Raw genomic sequence first — 25,880 nt, forward strand, 5'->3', positions numbered from 1 at the left:
ACTGAGAAGACATCCTCGGTCCGGGCGCCGGATCCGTTCGTCGAAAAGCTGCGAGGCGCTCGCGACGCCAGCAAAAAGGTCCTAGGGCAACCGGGCCAGCGTGGGCAAAGCTTCTGCCCGCGGAGTCGGTGTCTGGCGCTTTTAGTGCTCCGCAGACGCTCCAACGGTATACAATCGACGCCGAACCGCGTCCGTGTCTCTCTCTCGCGCCGCCAACGTTACGCGACTTCGTGTGTTGTACAGTACACGCAAGATATTTTTCCGCCGGATTTATTTTCGCCCGTGTCGAAGGTTTTTGGATTTGACGAATTTTCTTTTTTCTTTCGTGTTTTTATTTTTTTGTTTTGGTTCAGTGGTGTTGTTGTGGTTGGGTTTTCTTCGAGGACGAAACGACGAGATAATAAGACGGTAATCAAAGTTTATGGGGTTGTTTGTTTCTTACATTATTAGGCATAAATGCCATAAAATGTAAATAAAATTTTTAATGTCAATAAAATGTAAGCTGCAGTTTTAAATTTTATGAAATTAATTCACGAATAAATTAAAAATTAATATAAATATTTATTTTTAATTAATATATATTATTTTAATTATAATAAAGTGATAAAATAACCAGAAGATTCGCAATTCAATTATTTTTATTCAACTGATTAATCCCAAATTTTAATTAAGCATCTGAATGAACTTTATCGTAAAAATGGTTGAATTCGTGTTGCCGGAAGTCACAATAATTATCACGTGTGAGTGCTTAGTGAAATTGACAAGGCATTTTATTACTTTCTTTCACTGTTGTCTTATTACAACTTTCGTGGTGTTTTTGATTTTATCGATGAGGGTGACGATGATGATTTATAAAAATATTTATTCACTAGAAAACGATTGCAGATTTTATTAAGGATTTTCGTTAAATAAATATTTTATTAAAAATTATTTTTTCGGTTGTTTAAATACAAAATTAAGAAAATTTAATTTTACCCTTGCTTTATCGTTTTATTTATTTTCCTAACATTGATATGCAATTTGATTCATTTATAAATTTTAATTAATTTTAAAACTTAAATATAACTGCAATTGAAGATATAATAAAAAATAATTTTGAATATTAACTTTTTAATTGGTTTCAAAAATTTATTTTATCAACAGAAAATAATACATTAGTCAAATAAATGTGTAGATTTACTACATTTTATTTATTTTTGGTATTTTGTTTTTAATTTTTGTTACAGTATAATATATAAATTATTTGTATATATGATTATGATTAAACAAATTTAATTTTGTTCCTATTTTATTATTTTAATTATTTTCTCATATAAATATTTAAACTGATTGTCGTTATGATATAATTGAAATTTTATTTAAATAATTTATTTATAAGTTTTAAAAGAAAAAAGTCACAATAATTAATATTTCATTTTTTACTAATATTTAAAATTTATTTACAAACAAAAAATAAAACATTATTCGAATAAATACATTTTATTTATTTTTGGTAACTGTCCCTAATTTTCTCAAACAATATAATGTATACATTATTGGCATATTTGGGTTCAAAAATATATTAAATGAATTTAATTTTGCTCCTATTTTATCATTTCATTTATTTTCTCATAAAAATATTAAAATTAATTGTCATTTTAAAATCTTTGCAAATTTATATGTATATTTTAATTAATCTTAAAAATTCACGATTCAATTTATGATAAAATAAAGAATAATTGTATTTTATTTTTTTACTAATTTCTAAAATATATTTTGTTGTAAAATTATTGTTATTTTTTAGCTTAAAACTTTTAATTAATTTTTATCTATATTTATTGAATTAACTGACAGTATAAATGTAACTAAAGAAACATATATGAAATTTACAAAGTAATGAAGCAATTTTTTTATTTAATTATTTGTATGTTTAGAATTAATACCTTTTTAATAATTTTTGTAGTTTATAAAAATACATAATAAATGAAAGAACATTTGAGTTTTAATACAAAGTTTATTTAGTACGATAAAAATGAAACCTAAAAAATTTTTTAATTAATTCATGAAAATTTATTTTATCGACAATTTTCTATTAATTTCGTGTTAAATCAGTATAAAAAAATAATTTACAAATATTTTTTTTAATTCAAATAAAACAAAAGTATGGATGGCATATTAAGAAATATTACTAAATTTTATAAAATAGTTGAAAGCAGAAAAATACATATTAAACTTTAAAAAGAATTATTATAAAATTACTCCTTTAATTTCTTCATTATTTATTTGTCAAAAGGAATTCAATATGGAAAATTATTTCAACATCCATTGTTCGTCCACAATCTATTATTCACACAAAATTAATCAATCCAATTTGCATACCATTAATATATTATATTTCGAATTTAATTTTATTAGGTCTATTATTATAAAACAATTACAAATCAGTTTATTTTGCAACCTTTAAACAACGTTTTGTTTAGTATAAATTGCTTATTGATTATATTAAAAAGATAATTAAGAATATATTTCGTTTTAACAATAAACCTCAACCATGACAAACTATAAAAGTGATGACAATTATAATTAACATTTTTTAAATAGATTTCTTTGTACAATACTAATTGATTCAAACAGCAATGAGTCTTACATAAATATTTTATTAACAAATCAATTACGAAGGTAATGTAATATCCGGTACATTTTGTTTTATTTTTTCGACATGACAAATTAGTTTGAACGAGCCTTAAAACAACATAATTCCATTACTTTAAAAACAAGTACGATTAACTTTATTTTTATTCGAGTAGTTGGCAAGACCACTAAGAAAGTCGTCTCAGCATATACAGTAACTTGTACATTTTTATCTTCCAGATAATGTATTACAACATGAAGCAATTGTCCAACTACGTATTTTTAGATGTCGACTCGAGAAAAATGCACGGATGCAATATGTAAAACAATAGATAAAAAAAATGTTTCGGTTTATACGAATCACGTGCCGCAGTCAGACCATAAAGCGTGCCGTAAATTTATTTATAGTCAATTTTCTTGCTGCTACGTTAACTGTTGCAGGTAATGTTTTATGTTGGGTTTTCTCATTTTTTTCAGTTATAGATAATGCGGCTAATTAAGTGGTCAAGGCTAAGTTAAGGACTGAACTAAAATTAACTTTTATTAAATATTTACTGTTTCATCGGGTATCGATTATATTCATTCATCTACAAATGTTTTATTATTTTCTTTTTATTTGACTCTTTTAACGATTATGGTGGTTGAAATGAAGGCTATAAAAACTATAAAAGTATCCTTTAAGTATTGAACGGTACATTTATAAACTTTGGAAAATTGAGTATAAATTGTAAAAGATAATAATTTATGCTTCTTAATGGAAATATTTAGCTTGAAGTACACCAAAAACAATTCAAACTGGAAACAAATTGGAAAAAGTTGTAAACAGTCCATTAGTAATTTCTGATTAGATTTATTTATTTATATGCCATTGTCTTCTTGCTGCAGTAAATGCTGCAGGCATCTATTTTATGTCTGTTTTCACTTTATCTTTAGTTATAGATAATGTGGCTCATTAAGTGGTCAAGGTTGTTCAACTAAAATTAACTTATTCAACTAAAATTAACTTATATTATATACTTACAATTTTATTGAATATTTATTAAATTCATTCATGTACAAATGTTTGATCATTTTATTTTTATTTAACTCTTGATTATATGATTATAATTGTTGAAATGAAGATATAATATGTATTAAAGAGCTTAGTACCTTAAACATTTCGGAAAATTATATACACATTGTAAAACATGCCGATTTATGTTTCTTAACGAATAATTATATTATAATTATACATGTTGTAAATAGTTCTTTGATAATTTCTGATTGTACGCAATTGTCTTCCTGCTGCATTCAATTTTACAGGTACCATTATGTCGATTTTTTCTTTTTCTATAGTTATAGATAATTTGGTTAATTATATGATAAAGGTTGTTTTGAGTACTAAAATAAAATTAACTTTTATTATATACGTACAATTTTATTGAATTTCTTCTATGTTCACTCATGAATAAATGTTTTATCATTTTATCTTTGTTTAACTCTTCTATGAAATATAATCATTGAAATGAAGAGTTTAGTACCTTATAAATATTATACATTATAATTATAAACTTTAGAAATACAGATTGTAGTCAAACAAACCAATTAATGTTTCTTAACGAATTCGAAAAACAATTTAACCTGAAAACAAATTGGAACAAGTTGAATATAGTTTTTTAATTATTTCTCATTAGAACTATTAATTTATATGTCTTCCTTTCGCATTAAATATTGAAGATATTGTTTTATGTTATTATTTTTATTATAAATCTGTTATAGTAATTTGTGTATAAATGTTTTATCATTTTATTTTCGTTTAACTGTTTTCTGGATTATAAACTTTGAACTGAAGGCTATAAAAACTATCAAAGAGCTTATTGCCTCATAAATATTGTAAATTTTAGTTATAAACTTTAGAAAATCGAATGCGGATTGTAAAACAAGCCAATTTATGTTTTTTAAAGAAATTATTTATTTTGAAAAACCTCGAAACTAATTCAAACAAATTGGAACAAGTTATTTGATCATTTTTGATTAGATATATTTATTTATATGTAATTGCTGCCTTCAGTGTAGCCGGTACTATTTTATATAGGTCTTCTCCTTTTCTTTAGTTATAAGTAATGTGTGTTATTATTTTGCTATTAATCTATTATAGTCATTCATGTACATACAAATGTTTTATCATTTTATTTTTGTTTAACTCTTTTAACGTTTATAATTGTTGAAATGATGACTACAAAAGCTATAAAGAGATTATTATGTAGGGCCCAGGCCCCACGGAAATTCCTCGAATTGTGTTTTGCTGAGTTCTTTAGCGTTGTTACATTTTATGATGTTTTGAACTCTGTATTCCGGGAAGCTTCGCCAGATGTGGAGTACCGAGAGGACTTGCCAGATGTAGAAAGTGCTGTCCTTTGAGGCACACATGTGTGGCGTTAGAAAGTGCGTGTTCCACGAAGGCCCACCAGATGTGGAAGTGCCTGGACACCCTTTAAATAGCCTTAGCGCCCTGACTCGATCTCTCAGTCTCTCTCAGTCTGTCATCCGTCTCAATCACGGCCCAGTCACTCTCAGTCACTCTTAGTCTCTCTTAGTCGCTCTCAGTCTGTCATCCGTCTCAATCACGGCTCAGTCGCTCTCAGTCTGTCATCCGTCTCAATCACGGCTCAGTCACTCTCAGTCTCTCAGTCAACTCTCGTCCGTACTCCTCCGTCTGGATCAGCTTCCATGTGTATCACAGTGATTAATAAACCTATCAAACTCAAGTGCATTTCTGTAGTATACCACCCGTGTTCGTACACCCATCCTTTACTCCAGCAGACAGTATAAATAGGTGTTCAATCTACAAGCGAACGCCAAATTGGTGACCCCGACGTGATCTGTTGTGAGTAAAATTTTGTGAAAAATGCCAGCCAATGCCGATCAACATGCCACTAACAGCGCCGAGACCACCGATGACGCCCGTACGACCCGAACCATCATCTTACCACCATTTATGGAAAGTGAACCCGAATTTTGGTTCGACATGTTGGAAATGAGGTTTGATGCAGCCCACCTAGACGATCCTGTAGAACGTTTTATACAGGCTTTCGCCGCACTAAGCCCTAGCGTGTCTCTATTGGCAAAAGACCTTATAAAGCCGCCAATAAACAGTGAATCGTATTCACGTTTGAAGGAGAGAGTGGTAAGTCGCCTTACTTTATCACACGAACATCGGATACGGCAACTTCTGGAAACAGAAACTATAGGTGACGACAAACCGTCGGTATTCCTATGGCGTCTACAAAGTCTGGCAGGCCCTGATGTACCCGAGCCGCTTCTGCGAACGATTTGGGAGAGCCGTTTGCCTTCTGATGTTCGTATGCATGTTAGCATGGATCCCAATGTGCCACTTTCTAAGGCAGCGGAAACCGGTGATCGCGCCTTTGACATCATCAAAGCCTCGAATTCGAGGGCAGTGAGTGCCAGCTTACCAAATAGTATGGACATGATGGGTCGTATTCTTGAAAGGCTAATCCGGGTCGAAGAGAAGTTGGCATCACAGCAAATTAACCAGCTGGACGTTAGAAATGATCTATCGAGGAGACGCGATAATCGACGTGGGAGATCCCGTTCGCGAACAAGAAGTCCCAGTAGACCGAGAGATGCTAACGGGGTGTGTTGGTATCATTGGAAGTTTGCCGAAAATGCAAGAAAGTGCAAGCAGCCGTGCACGTACCACAGCGCGGGAAACGCCTCGGGCACTCGTTAATGGCGCCGAACGAGATCAGCCCTACAACTTCGCGCCGTTTATTCGTTACGGATCGGACTACCCAAAAACGGTTCCTCGTCGATACAGGGGCGGATTTATGTGTGTATCCACGTACATATCTGCCAGAGCCGCGTACTAGATCCACGTACGAACTGACAGCCGCGAACGGAACCGTAATCCACACTTACGGTACAGTAGATTTGACTCTTAATTTGGGCTTGAGGAGAGTTTTCACCTGGAGTTTTGTGGTAGCTGATATTTCCAAGCCTATCATCGGTGCTGATTTTTTAGCGCATTTTGGACTGCTAGTGGATATAGGACGTCGAAGGCTTCTAGACCAAGTGACCCAGCTTACTTCAACCGGAGAGGTAACTGAGTACAACGGACCGAGCATCAAAACTATTGCAGGTTCAACACCGTACCACGACCTATTGCAGCAGTATCCAGAAATCACACGCCCCAGAGGAGCACCGAGCGAGGTATTGCATTCCACACGACATCACATCGTAACCACACCAGGGCCTCCCGTCGCGCAACGGCCAAGAAGACTTGCCCCGGACAAACTGCGAGCTGCTCGGAAAGAGTTCCAGACGATGGTAAATCTTGGAATCGCTCGACCTTCTAAAAGTCCGTGGTCTTCGCCTCTTCATATGGTCCCAAAAACTGGAGACGAATGGCGACCATGTGGCGATTACCGTGCTCTCAACGCGAAAACCTGCCCTGACAGGTATCCGGTGAGACACATCCAAGATTACGCTCAAACACTCAGCGGCAAGACTATTTTTTCGACCATCGATCTTGTGCGAGCGTTCAACCAAATACCAGTCGCGGAAGAAGATATTCCGAAAACTGCCATCACCACACCGTTTGGACTTTTTGAATTCAATTTTATGACGTTCGGACTACGTAATGCAGCTCAGACTTTTCAGCGTTTCATCGACGAAGTACTCCAAGGTCTCGAGTTTTGTTTCGCCTATATTGATGACATTCTTGTAGCGTCATCATCTCACGAGGAACACCTACGACACTTGGAGATCTTATTCAAACGCCTGAAGAGTTACGGAGTGGTTATAAATCCGGGAAAATGTGTATTCGGTAAATCCGAGGTGAGATTCCTCGGCTACCTAGTATCAGACACGGGCACTCGTCCATTACCCGAGAAGGTTAGCGCAATTCGTAGCTTCCCGCAGCCACACACCGTGAAGCAACTTCGGCAGTTTCTCGGCATGATAAACTTTTACAGAAGGTTTCTGCCGAAAGCGGCACATATTCAAGCACCGCTAAATCAACTTCTGCAAGGTAACGAGAAGGGAAAGACGCCTGTTAAGTGGACACCAGAGGCTATCAAGGCTTTTGAAGATACAAAGGAGTGCCTAGCGCAAGCTACACTCCTTGCTCATCCTGCATTGGGTGCACCATTGACAATATTCACTGATGCATCGGATTTTGCGATTGGTGCGTCCTTGCAACAAAAAATCGGTGATGACTGGCAACCACTAGAATTTTTCTCGAAGAAGTTGAGCCCTGCTGAAATGAAATACGGCGCTTACGATCGAGAATTGCTCGCAATCTACCAAGCCGTAAGGCATTTTCGACACATGGTCGAAGGAAGAGAATTCTCAATCCATACTGACCACAAACCAATCACCTTCGCGTTCAGAAAAAAGGATCACCAGTGCTCGCCACGTCAATTTCGTCACCTAGACTACATAAGTCAGTTTACCACCGATATTCGACATATCTCGGGAGAAGACAATGTTGTCGCAGATACGCTCTCGCGAGTGGAGGAGGTTCACTGTATCTTAGATTATGAAACTCTTGCCTCGGAACAACGGGATGATACGGAACTCCGTCGTTACCTCGAAGATAAAGAATCAGGACTCGATCTTAAATTGGTAAACATTCCTAATTCATCGGCCACACTATATTGCGATGTGTCGACACGGACAGCAAGGCCCTTCATCACGAAGAACTTCCGTCGAACTGCTTTTGACACAGTTCACCGATTGTCGCATCCCGGAATCAAGGCCACGGTTAAGTTGGTAACTCAACGATTCGTATGGCCATCCATCAAAGCTGACTGCCGAGAATGGGCTCGTACGTGTGAGCAATGTCAACGTTCGAAGGTTACCCGGCACGTGTCAGGACCAGTTGGTAATTTCGTACCACCGGCAGAAAGATTCGAACACGTACATCTGGATATTGTGATCATGCCCTATTCCGAGGGGAACAGGTATTGCTTAACTATGGTGGATCGCTACACTCGTTGGCCGGAAGCTGTGCCCATGCCTAATCAGGAAGCCTCAACGGTGGCTCGTGTGTTCTATGACACATGGATCGCGCGGTTTGGTACACCATTGCGTATAACAACGGATCAGGGCAGACAATTTGAATCCTATCTATTTAAACACCTTAATAGTTTACTAGGTACGACTCATCTACGGACAACTGCCTACCATCCAGCAGCAAATGGCATGGTAGAACGCCTGCATCGACAGTTAAAGGCAGCGATCATGTGTCATCGGCATAGCACATGGACCCAAGCACTATCAACGGTACTACTAGGGATCCGCACTGCATGGAGGAACGATCTTGAAGGTACTGCAGCCGACCTAGTCTATGGACAGTCGTTACGCCTACCAGGAGAGTTCCTAGGAGACTTCCAGAAGCGAAACGCCGAAAACGCCTCCGACTATATTAAGGAGTTGCGCCAACATATGCGTAACCTTAAACCAACGAGTGGAAGCCGTCATGGTAACACGAAGATTTTCGTCTTCAAGGACCTTCACACGGCAGACCAAGTGTTCCTACGCAATGATGGTCCTAAAGCACCATTACAACCGCCATATGAGGGACCGTACAAGGTGGTTAAGCGGAATGAACAGACATTCACCTTGGACATCCGCGGACGTCATGTCACGGTGAATGTAGATCGTCTTAAACCAGCACATACTCTCTCAGAGAATATCCCAGAGGAATATGTGCATACCGATGTGGGGAATACGTATATTTTTGTACCGTATAGACCAGCAACACTGGACAATACGGCCCAACCAGGCCCGTCCAGTGACAATTCCAAGAAGAACAAGGATACAGCGCAGCCCGGTTCCAGTCAGGACACACCACAGGAACCAAACCAACAACAGGCGTTACCAGTACCTGCAGGAACAAATCTACGCAGATCGAACAGAAGAGTTCGATTCGTAGATAGGTACCAAGCCGGATTTTCGTGAACTTCATCACTGGTAGGGGGGTGATGTAGGGCCCAGGCCCCACGGAAATTCCTCGAATTGTGTTTTGCTGAGTTCTTTAGCGTTGTTACATTTTATGATGTTTTGAACTCTGTATTCCGGGAAGCTTCGCCAGATGTGGAGTACCGAGAGGACTTGCCAGATGTAGAAAGTGCTGTCCTTTGAGGCACACATGTGTGGCGTTAGAAAGTGCGTGTTCCACGAAGGCCCACCAGATGTGGAAGTGCCTGGACACCCTTTAAATAGCCTTAGCGCCCTGACTCGATCTCTCAGTCTCTCTCAGTCTGTCATCCGTCTCAATCACGGCCCAGTCACTCTCAGTCACTCTTAGTCTCTCTTAGTCGCTCTCAGTCTGTCATCCGTCTCAATCACGGCTCAGTCGCTCTCAGTCTGTCATCCGTCTCAATCACGGCTCAGTCACTCTCAGTCTCTCAGTCAACTCTCGTCCGTACTCCTCCGTCTGGATCAGCTTCCATGTGTATCACAGTGATTAATAAACCTATCAAACTCAAGTGCATTTCTGTAGTATACCACCCGTGTTCGTACACCCATCCTTTACTCCAGCAGACAGTATAAATAGGTGTTCAATCTACAAGCGAACGCCAAAATTATTTTAAAAAAATTGTGCAATACATTGTAAAATTGAAAATTGAATACATATATAAAACAAAACAATTTGTATCTTAACAAATTATTTATTTTCAGGTATTCCAAAAACAATTCAAACTGAAAACAAATTGGAATGAATAAGTTATAAATACTCCCCTGATTATTTCAGATTAAATCTATCTATTTATTTATATGCAATTGCTTTCTTGTTGGATTAAATGCTGCAGATTCTATTTTCTTATTTCCTTTAGTTATAGATAATGCGACTAAATAAGCGGTCAGGGTTGTTTTGAGGCTTCAATTAAAATTAATTTTTATTTGATACTTATATAAGAATATCTATTACATTAATTCTTGTACAAATGTTTTATCATTTTCTCTTTGTTTTACCCTTAAAACGGTTATCTATAATCGTTGAAATAGAAGCTATAAAAACTACAAAAGAAGTTAATAACAACATCTAACTTATATTAATTCGTTTCATAAACTTTGGCAAATTGAATACTGTTTGCAAAATACAACAATTTATGTTTCTAAAACGCAACATTTATCTTACAGTAAATACTCCAAAAACAATTCAAACCGAAAACAAATTGGAACAAGTTGTAAATAGTCCACTGGTCATTTCTGATTAGATCTATTTGTTGGTCGGTGTAGCACAAACCGAGTAGAAATGACACATTAGTCAGAGGGACGAGCTCTTATTTCTTTGGGACTGACATTTCCAGCGGTCTATAACTGTCACATGTATTTATCGTCCTCCGGTTCGCCTATGAATTATGTTTATAACTCCTCCGAAAAGTTACGGGCCACTCGACTACACATGAATTACATCGCGGGATTCAAGAAGCGATCGTTTAGTCCTGTCATCTCGATTCGTCGTCCGTCGCACGACCGAAAAGGGGAGACGCGGACGGAACCGTCACCCTTATTCATTCGATTCGCCGTGCGTTTTCTGGACACAAAACGTCTGTTTGTGTTGTTCAGCATTACCAAAACGTCAAATAAACGTGGCCGGACCGCACGGATCGACCGTCACAGTCTCCGCAAAAACGTATACGCTAACGTCGAATGCGTTTACAGCAATTAAACAAATTATTGTATAGTGACCACTGTCAAACGAAAATTTAATGTGGCAAGTTGTTAATGTGGAACGCGTGGTATAATTTATGTCCAATCATCAAACGCCGTAAATTGCCTTTGTGCTGATGTAAATTTTTAGGAGTTATTAAAACGGAATGATTCGGTTGCACCGCAAATACATCAATCTTTGTTAGTTTCATCTGACTTTCAGTGTTCACAAATCACTAATAAACTAGTTCATTAGCGATTTTATTTATAAATAATACGTTGGGTTCCTTGTGTAGATATCTAATTTCTAATGTATAGTTGAGTTGAGCAAACTCTCACATGTCAAATTTAGTTAGTTGTAGATATTTAATTACTTGTATGTAGTTTGAGCATTATTCTTGTATAAGACCTGACTCAGCTGATTAATTACAATAACAGTTCTACTGTTATTTGGAACTTGTTTTGTTATTCTAAAACGAATTGCTCACAAATTGAAATTGATTTCGTGTGTTAACGTGTAACTGACATACTTACAATTAATTAAACGATATATATATATATATATATATATATATATATATATATATATATATATATATAGACTTTAATAAAGACATGTTAAATTTAATTTAAATTAATGAACTAATTTTAATATTACAATACAACATAACCCATTTCATTTAGTTTAACCTATTTTCAATCATTTAATTGTTTTAATAATAAAAAAACATTCCATTTGAAAATAATGCACAATAAAACTTACTAATAATGCACATATTTTAAAAAGTTTATATTATATATTTAATAATTATTCTTAAAATTGTATTAAAGTTTGTGTAAAATAATTAATATTAATTAAAATCTATTTAATCTGTTTATATTATTGTTTTTTTAATAGTCATAGTAGAATATTTTGGTAATGGAAATTTTAAACGGCATTTTTTTAAATAATGAAGTAATATTTTGTTGTTTTTAATATTTATTTTAGTCTAATATATTATATTATCTTAAAATAAAATAAACAATATAAATATTATACAAGAAATATAATGAAGAAAAATTAAATAAAATTTTCTCCTGAAGAAAATACAGAAAAAAATATTTAGATTTGAAAGTGCTAAATAAATGTTACCACCTATTTTAGAAATACCTTTGTATGTGTACATTTTTTTAATTAAAAAGTATATTTTTGACCTATTATTTAAAAATATATTAAAAATTATATTTTTATGGTGAAATTATTATAAATAATTATTATAGTATTTAATTTTCTTTGGAATAAAATATACCAAATTTATAATTTAATTCCGATTGAATCAATTAATTTAAAATTTATAATTTTATATTTGTTCAATATAACTAAAATATTTAACAAATCATTAATTTTTCCATTACCATTTTAATTAATAATATTTAAATCTACACTATGATACAATTATGTTGTTAATGATTAAAAAAAATCAAATTAATTACACAGGTTTTGTAATAATACAACGGATTGTTAAACATCGTTTCGGGCTACATATAGTACCGGAAAAATTTATCCTTTTAATGTTTAATTTTAAAATAACATAACATTTTTTAAAATAACTTTTATTAATTAAAATAGTCACCATTATAATCAACAATTTTTTATTATGTAAAAAATTGGACAAAGGCAAAAATAAATAGTGTCATGGATAAATATTTAAGAGGTTGATCAATCAAAAAAATGTATTAAATGTAATGTAGGAACAAATTGTAAGTTTTCAAATTAGATATGCAATTTAATAGAATAATTTTAAATACACTATAAAATTAATGAAAGTAAATCATGAACCGAAAACGTACGACTTTTTTCCAATACCTAATTTATAAAGTATTGAAATTAAACTTTTTCAGATAAAAATATTAAGTTAATATACACCAGAAATTCTACTACTGTGCATTTCATTAAATTGCGTTATCAGTTATTTTTAAAAAATTCAATTCGAATAATTCTGCACTTTGAATAATGCTGAGATATTTTATTGTACGTTACTATTTATTAAAGGGGACTATTTTCGTCTTTGAATGAAATGAAAGTCAAGTTTCTATTTATATACAAATAGTTTTTTTTAATTCAAATCTCGCAGACAATTTTACGATCCATGCAAAACATACAAAAATCCATCAACAATTTGTTGATGTTTTTCACTAGAAGTAATTATATTTAGTCTATGTAGGTGGAAATATTTTAGGTGTAATTGTAAAACAATACCTAATTATGTTATTTATCTGTAAACAATACAAACAATTCGAAAATAACAGTGTTTTTAATGTGAAACTAATCGATAATGCTATCGAACTAATTTCTTTCTAATAGTAACAACACTTTAATCCTATTAGCGAAATTATTTGAAAAAATCGATGCCAAAACTAAAGCCTGACATGTTTCTAAGTTCATAAAAGGAAAGTACAATATATGGATATATTATTCAAACTCGTTCGACGAATATAGACAGAAAAATGCGTTCAGCCATATATTTATTGTAATGTGACAATCCGTAGGTAGGAAAAAATAAATGTGTTTGGACCCACCGGTTTATATTAGTCATTGGACATAATATTTTTTGGTTTTCTTCGTCGATAAATCCGATGGTGTTTCAGCGGCAGGAAAAATAAATTTTTACCCACAATATTTTGCAGAGCATATAAATCAACAAGTTTTGGTTCGACTCGCGTGATTTATTCCAATTTTTACAAACAGGTTTGATTATTTTATTAAAAAAATAAATATCAAAGTTATAAAAAGTAGAGCGAAAATAATTTCTGATTAAATGTCAACATTTAATACTGCTAGGTAGTTGGAATGAAAATATGTTTCAATTAATAAAAAAAAATGTGATAAATAAAGGTCGACATTGCATTTTTCTTTAATGAAACATGCGAGCAAAATATAGAGGACATTTTTCGAAATACAGTTTGTTGAGTTAGCCGGCGAAAAATAACAAAGTATGTATATTCTTTTATTGCACCAATCCATTGTTTGCCGTGACATTTGTTCTCGCTTATTATTTATCCGGAGCTCGAATTTCATGCAACATCCCCGCAGTGTCTACTTTTGTGTCTTATGCATCTGAGACGCATTTTCTTCCGGCCGAATTGAAATTGGAAAATCCGCCAGACCTCATCCGACATCATTACCGTAATGATTTCACGTCAATTTCCTCCCAAAGCATTGTCACATGCAATTTCCCAATTAAAATTGCGGGCTTTCGTCGCAACGATAAATTACGTATTGAACCACAATTTGTTTCGTAGTATATGTAGCTACAAACCTCAGAACGGCTCTAATGTTTTTTATCCGTTGTGTTGCTTAATCAAAATATTTATTTTGTAGTACTTAAACAACAATTTAACGAATTAGTTGTAAATAGTTCTTTGATCATTTCAGATGACATTTATTTCTTTATGTGTAATTATCTTCCTATTGCCCTAAGGAACATTGAATACAAATTGTAAAATATGTCAATTCATATTTCTTAATAATTATTTTGAAGGATTCCAAAAACCATTCAAATAGAAAACACTTTAACACAAGTCGTAAATAATTAATTCTCTGATGATTTGTAATTAGTATTTATATGCAATTGTCTTATTGTTGCGTGAAATGTTGCACGTAATATTTTATCTTTATTTTCTCTTTTCTTCATTCTCATTTTTTAGTTACAGATAATATAACCGTTATTTTTTCTTTGTTTAACTCTTTTAAGTGTCATAATCGTTGAAATGAAAGCTATAAAATCTATCAAAGAGCTTAATGTCTTATAAATATTGTATATTATTATTATTTACAAACTTTGAAAAATTGACTAAACACAAAATAAAACAATTCTTAACAAAAATATTTATCTTAAGGTTTTCCAAAAACAATTCAAAATAAAAACAAATTGGAACAAGTTATGATTTCAGCTTAAATACTTTTATTTAAATTCAATTGCCTTCCGGCTGTATTAAATGCTGCAGGTTTTATTTTATATTTGTTTTCACTTTTCTTTTATTTATAGACAATGCGACTAAATAAGAGGTCAAACCTGTTTTAAGGACTCATCTAAAATTAATTTTTATTTGTTACTTTTATTGATATTGACATTGAATATCTATTATATTAATTCTTGTATAAATGATTTATCATTTTCTCTTTGTTTTATCCTTATAACGGCTATAATCGTTGAAATAGAAACTATAAAAACTAAAAAGGAAGTTAATAACAACATCAAACTTTATGTTAATTTGTTTCATAAACTTTGGCAAATTCAATACTGTTTGCAAAACATAACAATTTGTGTTTCCAAAGTGCAAACATTTATCTTGTAGTAAAAACAATTTGGATCAAGTTGTAAATAGTCTTCTGATCAATTCCGATTAAATCTATTTATTTGTTTCCAATTTTGTTTCCTGTTGCGTTATATGCTACAGGTACTGTTTTATGGCTGTTTTCCCATTATTCAAGTTATATATAATTGGGCTAATTAAGTGGTCAAGGCTGTTTTGGGGACTGAACTAAAATTAACTTCTATTATGCTTACTATTTCATGGAGTATATACTAAATTCATTCAAGTAATTTTATCAACTTTTTTTAATTCAACTCTTTTGATGATTATACTCATTGAAACGAATGTTATATAAGCTATATAAGAGTTATGTGTTATTGCTATAAACATATTGTAAAATACAAGTGGTCAAGGCTATTTTGAGGGCTGAACTAAAATGAACTTTTATTAAGCAATTACAATTTTCCAATTAAAACATAGGTATCCACCGTAACGATGAATTGCTTGCGCGTACCCAATTTACTTTATCGTTAAACCTCAAAACTGCACTCTTGTTGTTCTTCATCTTCGTTTCAAACGGAACTTAACGGCCAAAATGGAGGTTGTTGAGAGTCATAAACGTGCCGGGGCTGATTGTTAAATCGCGTCCCGATTCGCGCAGTTTATAAGACCGCAATCACAAATACCACCCGCACTCGGGTCCCGCTCTCTTCGGCTGCAGCCAGCTTCGGAACGGTGTTTGCGCGTTGGATTTCATCCAAACACATGTTGCAACTTGTATCTGATTGCCGACCATAAACATGTTGACCTATTAGTCACTGCATTGTTTGAGTCAGTTTCCATGGTAATTTCATTGCTGTGGCGCGGACCGTTCATAAATTTCCGTTGATGGGGAATTATTAATTTATTACATAGTTCGTTGTTCCTAATAAGGAAGTATTTAGTCCGGTGCTACGATGGTTAATTGACAAGGCGCACTCTAATTAACTCTGTGGTTTACAATTAGTACGAAATCCGGATGGAATGTTGGTTTTTACTTCGAACCTTCGGTTTTAACAAATTAAATTTTTATTGTGTGGGATTTTGCAGAACAGCGTGAGTTTTAAATATTATATATATATATATATATATATATATATATATATATATATATATATATATATACATATAATATAAAATATATATATTCATTTAAAGCTACAATAATCCAATTAACTGTAGAAAATACGGTGGGTATTATTTCATTACAATCGAAACCCAATTTTCGTTTCAATCGGAGGGAAGCTCAAAAATAACACAAATATAATAGAAAGAAATAACAGAACATTAACAGTTTCCATTTTCTCAGCGTCCCTAAAGAATATAAATGTTCTATTTATAACTTTGTAATACATCTGATTTATTTTTGTAAACATTATTTTAATAAACTTTTCTTGGAAGGACGTAGAAATTTGTCACGCTCTTTTTTTTGTAAATTACTCATTTTCTATAAATTTACTTATTATCTGAATTTCTAAAAATGATGCAATAACAAATTATATTTGTAATATTTTTAAATATCTTGTTTTAATGTAATAAATTTATTTATTTTATTTTCCTTTTAAGTGTATTTTAATACGCTAATTTTTAAGGTTATAATACACATAACTGTAGAAACTACTGTGGGTTTTATTTCAGTATTTTATTTTAAAATCAATTTTTTCTTTATTCGTTCGTAAACTCAAAAATGTCACGTATATTGACTCGATGACCAGAATTTAATTGAAACAAGTTTCCATTTTCTCGTCGTCCTTAAAGAATATAAATGTGCTATTTATAATATTGCAATACATCTTTTGATTTATTTTAATAAATACTTTAGTTCAATGTACTTTTCTTGGAGGGAGATATAAAATTGTCACGTTTTTCCTTCTTTGTAAATTGCTCGTTTCCTTGAAGTTAATTAATTATCTTTATTTCTGAAATCAATAAAAAATTTTCAACAAATTATATTTTCTTAACATTCTTCTTGATTTATATGTAAAATCACATTTATTATAATTTTTTAAATAAAATATAAATATGTTGTTTTAATATATTTTTACATTTTTTCGTCATTTCAAGGGTATATTTTTCAATATATATGATTGCATGGTACCCTCGATTAATTTTACTCGCTCTTTTACCTATACATTTATGTTTAAGGTGATAATACAATAATTCAATTTACTGTGTGTTTAACCGGCGGAAAAATCAATTGCGTACATTGACTCAATGAGCAAAATATAATGGAAATAAATAACAAAACTTAAACTGTTTCCATTTCATCGCCGTCTTTAAATAATATAAATGTCCTTTTTACAACTTTGCACTACATCTTTTGATTTATTTTTGTTATTTTATAACTTGGTTATTCATTAATATCTCATTATAATATAACTTTAACTAAATTTTTAGTCTTCCAAACGATTTTTTTTTTCAAAACGTTGTTATAAGTTTAATTTCAAAATATTTTTGTTAAATATGTATACATTTTTAAGATTATAATGCATTACTCAAATTAACTGTAGAAAATAAGGCGGTGTTTTTCCATTACTTGAACTGAAACTTAATTTTTGAGTCTGGAGAAACTCAAAAATATCACGTATATTGACTTAATGACAAGAATATAATGCAAAGAAGTAATAGAATATTATCATTTTACATTTCCTTATTTTCTCAAAGAATATAAATATGCCATTTATTGTATAACTTTGTAATATGTTAATATGATTAATTTCTGTAAATATTTTATTTTAATACACTTTCTTAGGAAGGAGGTAAGAAATTGTTCCACTCTTTTTTGTAAATGTGGCATTTCCTGAAAATTTATTAATTTACTTATTATCTCTATTTCTGAATATAAAGCAAAAACAAATTCTCAACTAATTTAATATTTTTTATTAAGTAGCCAGTTATAATACATTATTAACGTTTTATATTTTTATAGACACTCCTGTTTTTATTTCAAAAAAATTGTACTGACTTTTCAAAACATTGTATTAGTAATTGTGAGCTCCAAATATTCATACGTTATTTTTTTATGTAATAATACTAATAAATTGGATGTTGCGAGTATTTTATTATTATTGAAATAGTTTTTGCTTCAATCGGAGGAGTTTCTGTTTTCTCTTAATACGTCTCTAAAGAAAATTGTGTCGTCATAACTTTGTAATATACCTGATTCATTTTTGTAAATATTTTATTTTAATTTTCATTTGTCTCTTGTCACGTCCACTTTTTGTAATTTTCTTATTTCCTGAAAGATTACTTATTATCTCTATTTCTGAAAGTAAAGTTATAACAAATTTTCAACAAATTATATTTTCTTGTCGTCCTCCGTTATTTCTAATTATGTTAAAATCTCATCTAACAAATTTAAAATTTTTATAAAGATCCCTTCTTAATATATCATTAAATTTTTAATTTTCTAGCCTTCCCAAGGATATTAATATGTCATAGTGTTTTTATTTTCAAATACTGTTTTAAATGTGGCCTTAAAAATTTCAATCATTTTTAGGTTTTAAATTGATAATCCAGTTGACTGTTGAAATTTATTTCATTGCTTGAATTGAAACTCAATTTTTGCTTCAAACAGAGTAAAACACAAAAACATCACGTACATTGACTCAATCACCAGAATATAATAGAAAGAAATTACAGTACATTAACAGTTTCCATTTCCTCATCGTCCCAAAAGAATATAAATGTGCCAACTTTGTAATAAATCTAATTTATTTTTGTAAATATTTTAGTCTAATATACATTTCTGATTGTCACGCCCTTTTTTATAAATTTCTCATTTCCTGAAAGTTCACTTATTATCTCTATTTCTGAAAGTAAGGGCAAGAACAAATTCTCCACAAATTATATTTTCTTATCCACTTAGTTATTTGATTTTTCCTTAAATTTTCTCGTTTCAATATATTTTTTAACTTTTTAATTATTAATCATTTGAAAAAATTGTGCAGTTCTTCCAAAATTTATACATTTCTTTTTAGACTCTTGGACTCGTTTAATTCGGTCGTCTTCACTGTGCTGTGTCATGATGTTCTTGGAAGACCTATCTTCACTATCTTCACTATATTCACTACCTTTACTATATTCACTGTTTTCACTATTTTCACTATCTGCACTATATTCATCGTCTTCACTATATTCACTGACTTCACTATCTTCACTATATTCACTTTATTCTTATATTCACTATATTCACATATAAATCTCAATAACCCAATTATTTATGATAAACACAGGAGGAAGGTCAAAAATAATACGTATATTATTAACTCAATAGAACTCAAACAAACAATATTCCAATTTTTTATCAACTGTGAAGAATATAAATGTGTCACTTATAACTATGTAATAAATCTGTTTTATTATTTTAAACATTTTATTTTAATATACCTTTCTTGGATGGAGGTAGAAACTGTCACGCTCTTTTTTTCTAATTATCTCGTTTCCTAAAAGTTTACTTATTATCTCTATTTGTTAAAATAAAGCAATAAAAAACCCCATTATTTATAATTATATTAAAATTTCATCAAACAAATTTATTATTTTTTATAAATATCCCGTTTTAATACATTATTAACGTTTTCATTTTTTTGGCGTCCCAAGGGTATATTCTTTAATATTTTATTATAAAGACTCCGAGTTTAATTTGAAAAAATTTCAAATTTAAATGCGAAGACCAATTTCTTTGCAGAGCAGAAATGGAACAGCTGTAACGTTTGTTCTGTGTAAAATAAATTAACTGTAAAAAATGAGGAAAAAAAGTGCAGAATTATGAAATCCGTTTGATTTATCTGTTGAATCAACCCGCCCGATATAAGGGTCGCTATGCAGACACTAAATCAGTCTAAGTATCATTAAAATATTCTTTTGTCCGTCTGAATTGTTTGCACTCGAATTTATATTTCGGACCCGGGGGTAACGAAACCGCCGAATCTGATGTAGCTTGTTAAGGATCCGTTCATTTAACTCCGCCATAGTTTTACGACGCGAAACGCCAAACAAAGGCCGCCATTCAAATCATTCTCGGGCGAAACTAATGTTTATTTCCGTGTGCACTCGAACCGCAACCATAAAAAGACACTTGAAGGGAAAAGTTTCTTTTCAATTCGTTCGCGGAGTCGGAGTTAATTGAAAGTTGTTCGAAGTCGACAATGTGTAATATTGAAATGAGTGCGGAACAATTGCCGCCCTGTTCACCGATTCACACACGCCACACAGTTGATTTTTGCGAACGTGAATAATAAATTCGGGCGACGAGGAGTCAAAACAATTAGGAACGCGGTGTTTAATAATGGCACGTTACCCGTACCGTCATTAAACTGAAACCATTAATCTAATTCGGGCCTAAGAAAATGTCGCGAAAAATCGTTAAATTAAATTCCCTTAAAGTCCCGTAATGCCTAATTTATCAGACGATAAGTGCTACTCAAAGTCTCTTTAGCCATTAAAATTCATAAAGAGGCGAAATAAATTACATAAAAACGTCTAATTGTTGTAGCGGTGTAATGAAAATTTAATTATTGCTTAGAAAATGATAAAATAATTATAACATCGTGTCTTTTGTAATGGTGAACTATCGCAATATTCGCGGCGTGTTTCTGACAAAAGGCCATTATGTCAATTAGGTTGATTAAACAAATAATTATTATTATTAGGTCATATTATTGAAGAAACATAAATAATAAATTTAGTGCATCGGAATAATTACATTGGAGACGAACAAAGTGTTTCCAAAATAGCCAAGTTTTACTTATTTAATTATACTAATTAATAATCTCAAGACTTAGTTTTATAGATAGTAATTATGATAATTACCTATCTGTCCTTATTTTGTGTGAAGAAATTCAACTATTAAATGAGAAATATCTGGATTTATTTTGTCAGCTGTACTTTATAAATGGTTTAAATAATGTAACATAAATGCTAAATTGTTAGTTATACTCTCCAAGAAACAAACGCACCACACCAATTATAACTGATTATTATTATTACAAATAAACGTATACATTTTGTATATATATTATGTTATTTATAATTGATACAAAAAATATTAAAAAAAAATATTAATTAAATAATTTGATGTTTACAAATACAATTAAAATTAAAATTTGTAATTAATAAGGGTATTTCCACCTCTACTATGAATGACACACTCACCTCTTCTGTTCATACTCAAAATCAGGGTTCAAATTTCGTTTTGGTACAAATTCTCCTAAATGTTGAATAGAAAACTCTCCACATTCTCTAAGTTCATTCATATGGTTAGAATGATCCCTTTCCATCTTCCAAGAATGTCCCAGATATGTCCTTTTGGCCATAGCATTACAAGATAATGTCGGACAACATGGTCTGTGTAGGATCGTACATTATCCTGCGTTAGTAAAAAATTTGGATCTATAGAAAAGGAAATGCCCTCACACCATAATTGAGCCCCCACCAAATAAGGTGGTATTTACGAAGCTGCATATCTTTCATTTGTCCATCGAAACATTATTTGAGAAATTAGGTTGTATATGTGTGTAGTTAGATGATGTAGAAAAATATACCACGATGTTTTTACCACCGCGTTTTCGGTACTTGCCTATCATCAGGTCCAAACAAGTTATACTTGGTTTCATCGCTCCATAGTACTAAATTTTCCATGCGTGTACAATTTCATTCATGAAAGCTTAATAACTTACTGAACAAGACGTGACAGACGTAATACGGGCCTTGGAAGATATTAAAGAGACACAGCTACAAAAAACAAAAAGAATAAAATTTAAAACTAATTACACTTTTTCAGAGGGTAGAGAAAGCTCGGTTGGTGCCGATGCGAAAATTCAATTAGCAGCAGATTGGACATCGATAAGACAGTGAAGGAAAAAGCCGCCAATAAAGTGGGATTTATTTATAAATCCCCAACATTATAAACCAGCCAAGAAGTTTTACCCCTGTTGACACTAAACTTCATCCCCAACTTTCGATACGGGTTTTCGAACTAATTTTTCATAATTTACAAGTACCTAATAAGTATGATAAATTGTTTACTTCTTTATTGACTTACGCTGAAGTGATACAGAAAAGTTTCCTTTCGAATCTGGAACTTTTCCCTACGTTCGACGTCTGATATTGCCTCTTTTAATCAGTTTATCAAACACATAAATTATATTTGGTTTATTGCGTTTTCGTATTGAATAAATTTCATCGAAGATGTACAATTAAAATGTTCCTCCCTTCAATATTTTCTCACTTCATTCCGTTTCTTGAAACTGCCAATAATTATTGCTGGGGTGCAATTTTCAACGTTTTTTTTATCTAAAAAATACCTTAAAAATTTTTGCTGGCTCGTAATAAAATCTGTATTATTTGTTACCAAATTCTATAGGCACTTTTGATGAACATACAAAATACAGATAACAATATATTATTGGTTCAACAAAAGCAATTAAATAGCATAGACATCCAGTTTAGTCATAAACTTTTGGATTCCTAACCTTTATAAAGTCACTTCAATTCAATTTATGAAGCTTTTTACTAAGTGTATTTTTGACGTTGATCCAAAAATGAAATACATTTTAAGTTTGCAATTCAGTGTGTGAGCAGTTTTTGAGATATTCAGTTTAATTTTCTTCAAACATTTTCACACTTTTTTCTTCTAAATTGTGCAAAGAATAAGAAAAGCTTAATAGTTTTGTATTGTATATAGAACGTAAAGAATCTACTTTATATATTTTACACTACATTTTATAGTAAAAGAGATAAGGATTGCTGCCCTTCGACATGGATAAGGCCGACTACTTTTGGAGACAGTCCAAGTAAACTCCATGCTACATAGTCGTGTAAAAGAAAATGTTTAAGTTATATACTTACTTCTGTATTATTGTCATTTTTCTTTTAAATTCGGAGTCAATTGATATAATCTATCAGAAAATCTAGATCTAATAGACTACTTTGGATTCGGCTCCCAAAATTACCCAAGAGTAGCTAAAAAATCATTGGTAACCAAAGTAAATTAAATAAAAAACTAATTGATACATTAACATACATTTTGCGTAAGGCGATGGTGAAAATTTTGAATCATCAGCACCGATGCCTATACATCATTCGTACCCTAATGTCAAAACTTAATAACATGTCGAAAACTGTATATTTTACAAACTTGGTTACGTTCGATCTTCATTATACCTAGTGTTAATTGAAATTCCTTCAATTTCGTGAAGTTGCAACAAATATTGAAACTAATTAATTTGCATCAGTAACAACTAGTTGCGAGATCGTTAATATTTTGATTAAAACATTACTTCTAAATAAATTCGAATTTCAACTTACTTTGATACGGTGCCAAGAAAAACATGCTTAACGCTACGAAAATATGTTTTGAGGTGTCCAACTATAACTGATGGCTCATTCAAATTATAATTATGGGAATGCCCGTAAAACCGTGATCAAAAGTCAGCTCACAAAAATAATATACACACACTCCTGGCAGTAATAAAAATAAACTCTTGATGTAATTAATTATAACAACATTGTACGTAATGTATATAAAAAAGTAATTAAGTAGTTACATTTTTAGTTTGATAACTATAATTAATTTTATTATATGATATTTTAATGTGGATCATAACAATCGTTAATTGTATGTACAATAAAGGAAAACATTAACAACGTTTGAGTCACGTTTACGTACATTGTATGAATTTGAAAAAAAAAATTACAATAAGCATTGTTGCATTTTTACCGTTCTAAGTCATTCATAATATCAATAATCACACCACCGGTAGCAGAGTTTTTAAAGTTTCAAATCAGTAATTCACCCCCGTGACGTAAATTGTCGTCCGAGTGCATGAATAAATGATTCTGCCCCGTTTCCCCGTTCCGGACTTAGAAATTCGGAATAATCCTCTCAAGATCCGTGCCGATCGATAAAAATAATATAGTATGTACGGAGGCACGTTGATGGTGTTTTAAATTAAGAAACGTTTCTCGGGGATACGTTTTCTTTTCACCATCACCACGAACGTTATTCTTAATAAAAATCTCTATGAAATAGACCGGAGGTTCGTACGTGACCGACGCTCAAACGTTCGAACCCGCTTATTTAATAGAAACAAAAATATATATATACGCAATGGTTAATTTGGTGTCGAAATCAAATTCCCCACACGGAAACCAATTAAGAACGGGAACGTTACCATCTTGGGGGAAATCTCGTGGTGCCACATCAGCAGTCTGTTAGCTGCGTCGGTGAATTATTAAAACCAACAGAACTATTACTTTTCAATGATATTAGAGCACTTGAAGCTTTTTATTTTTCTGTTAAATAAATACACAACGTTAAAAATTTAAGGATTTACTGAATGCGCCAGCTAATCTGGTGCTCAAACAGTCCAACTGTTAAATTAAATTCGCCGAGTATTGAAACTAGATTAAGTAAATAACTGGATATTTAAAGTAACGACAGATTTTTACCAATTTAATTAGATTTATGTAAATGTCTAACTGTAAATAATTATTTTGTTTAATTAAATATAAAGTCTCTGTTTTGACTCCCGCTACATTTCAGCTTCTCTTCTAAGTGTTTAAGTATACAGTGGGAATTAGGAGATAATCAATATTTGTCATGTACATGTACTTTTTTATTGACTAAATATATCAGCTAATCTGCTTTTTATATGGCCTTACTGTTGAATGAAACATAGCGTTCCTAGAGTCAATGAATTGAATTCAATTATCCAACTACTGAAACTAATTAAATAATTAATCTATAAAGTATTAACTAATTAGGTTTATCTAAATATTTGACTACTTTGGGTCCCACAACTCTTCAATTTCACATCTGAATGCTTAATATTAGTAATTAATAAATAATTAATGATTAATTATTAAATTATACTGATTAGAATTGTCTTTTTATCATTAATTAAAAATACGGTGTTAAACAATTCAGAAATGAGTGAATACACCAGCTAATCTTTTAACGATGTAAATATTGAATGAAATTTCTTAAACAGGATTAAGTAAAAAGAACAACAAATTTTACTTATTTAATTAAGTTTATGTTTAAATAAATATTTTGTTTAATTAAATAGAATAATAAATCTTTTTAATTTACTACGTTTCAGGTTTCCGCCTGAATGTGTAATTTTCTTGTAATTAATATTTAGTTATTAAATTATATTGGCTAGAATTAATTTTTTTAATATTAAAAAATAGACACAACTTTTTTTGACTAAATATGCCGGATAAACTGACTTTCAATGGTCCAAACTGTGGAATGAAATTCATCA

At 31.6% G+C, this 25,880-nt stretch overlaps 2 protein-coding genes across 2 annotated transcripts in view; both read left to right on the top strand.

Annotated features, from left to right (window-relative positions):
• The first annotated feature begins 247 nt into the window (after positions 1 to 247).
• The window catches only part of LOC109600492 (octopamine receptor Oamb), a 71,433-nt gene continuing 45,800 nt past the window's right edge, over positions 248 to 25,880 (top strand). Inside the window, exon 1 of the mRNA XM_049967897.1 lies at positions 248 to 408. The gene's annotated coding sequence lies outside the window, so the exon portion shown is untranslated. The remainder of the gene's footprint in view (positions 409 to 25,880) is intronic.
• Positions 5,498 to 6,343, top strand: LOC126265693 (uncharacterized). The gene has a single exon (XM_049967954.1). The coding sequence runs from the start codon at positions 5,498 to 5,500 to the stop codon at positions 6,341 to 6,343; it is 846 nt and encodes a 281-aa protein (XP_049823911.1).

Source organism: Aethina tumida, chromosome 5 (genome assembly GCF_024364675.1).
Source record: "Aethina tumida isolate Nest 87 chromosome 5, icAetTumi1.1, whole genome shotgun sequence".
Classification (NCBI taxonomy): domain Eukaryota; kingdom Metazoa; phylum Arthropoda; class Insecta; order Coleoptera; family Nitidulidae; genus Aethina; species Aethina tumida.

Excerpts from the sequence above, each read along its gene's own strand:
- LOC126265693 (XM_049967954.1), top strand. The coding sequence starts at position 5,498 with ATGCCAGCCAATGCCGATCAACATGCCACTAACAGCGCCGAGACCACC.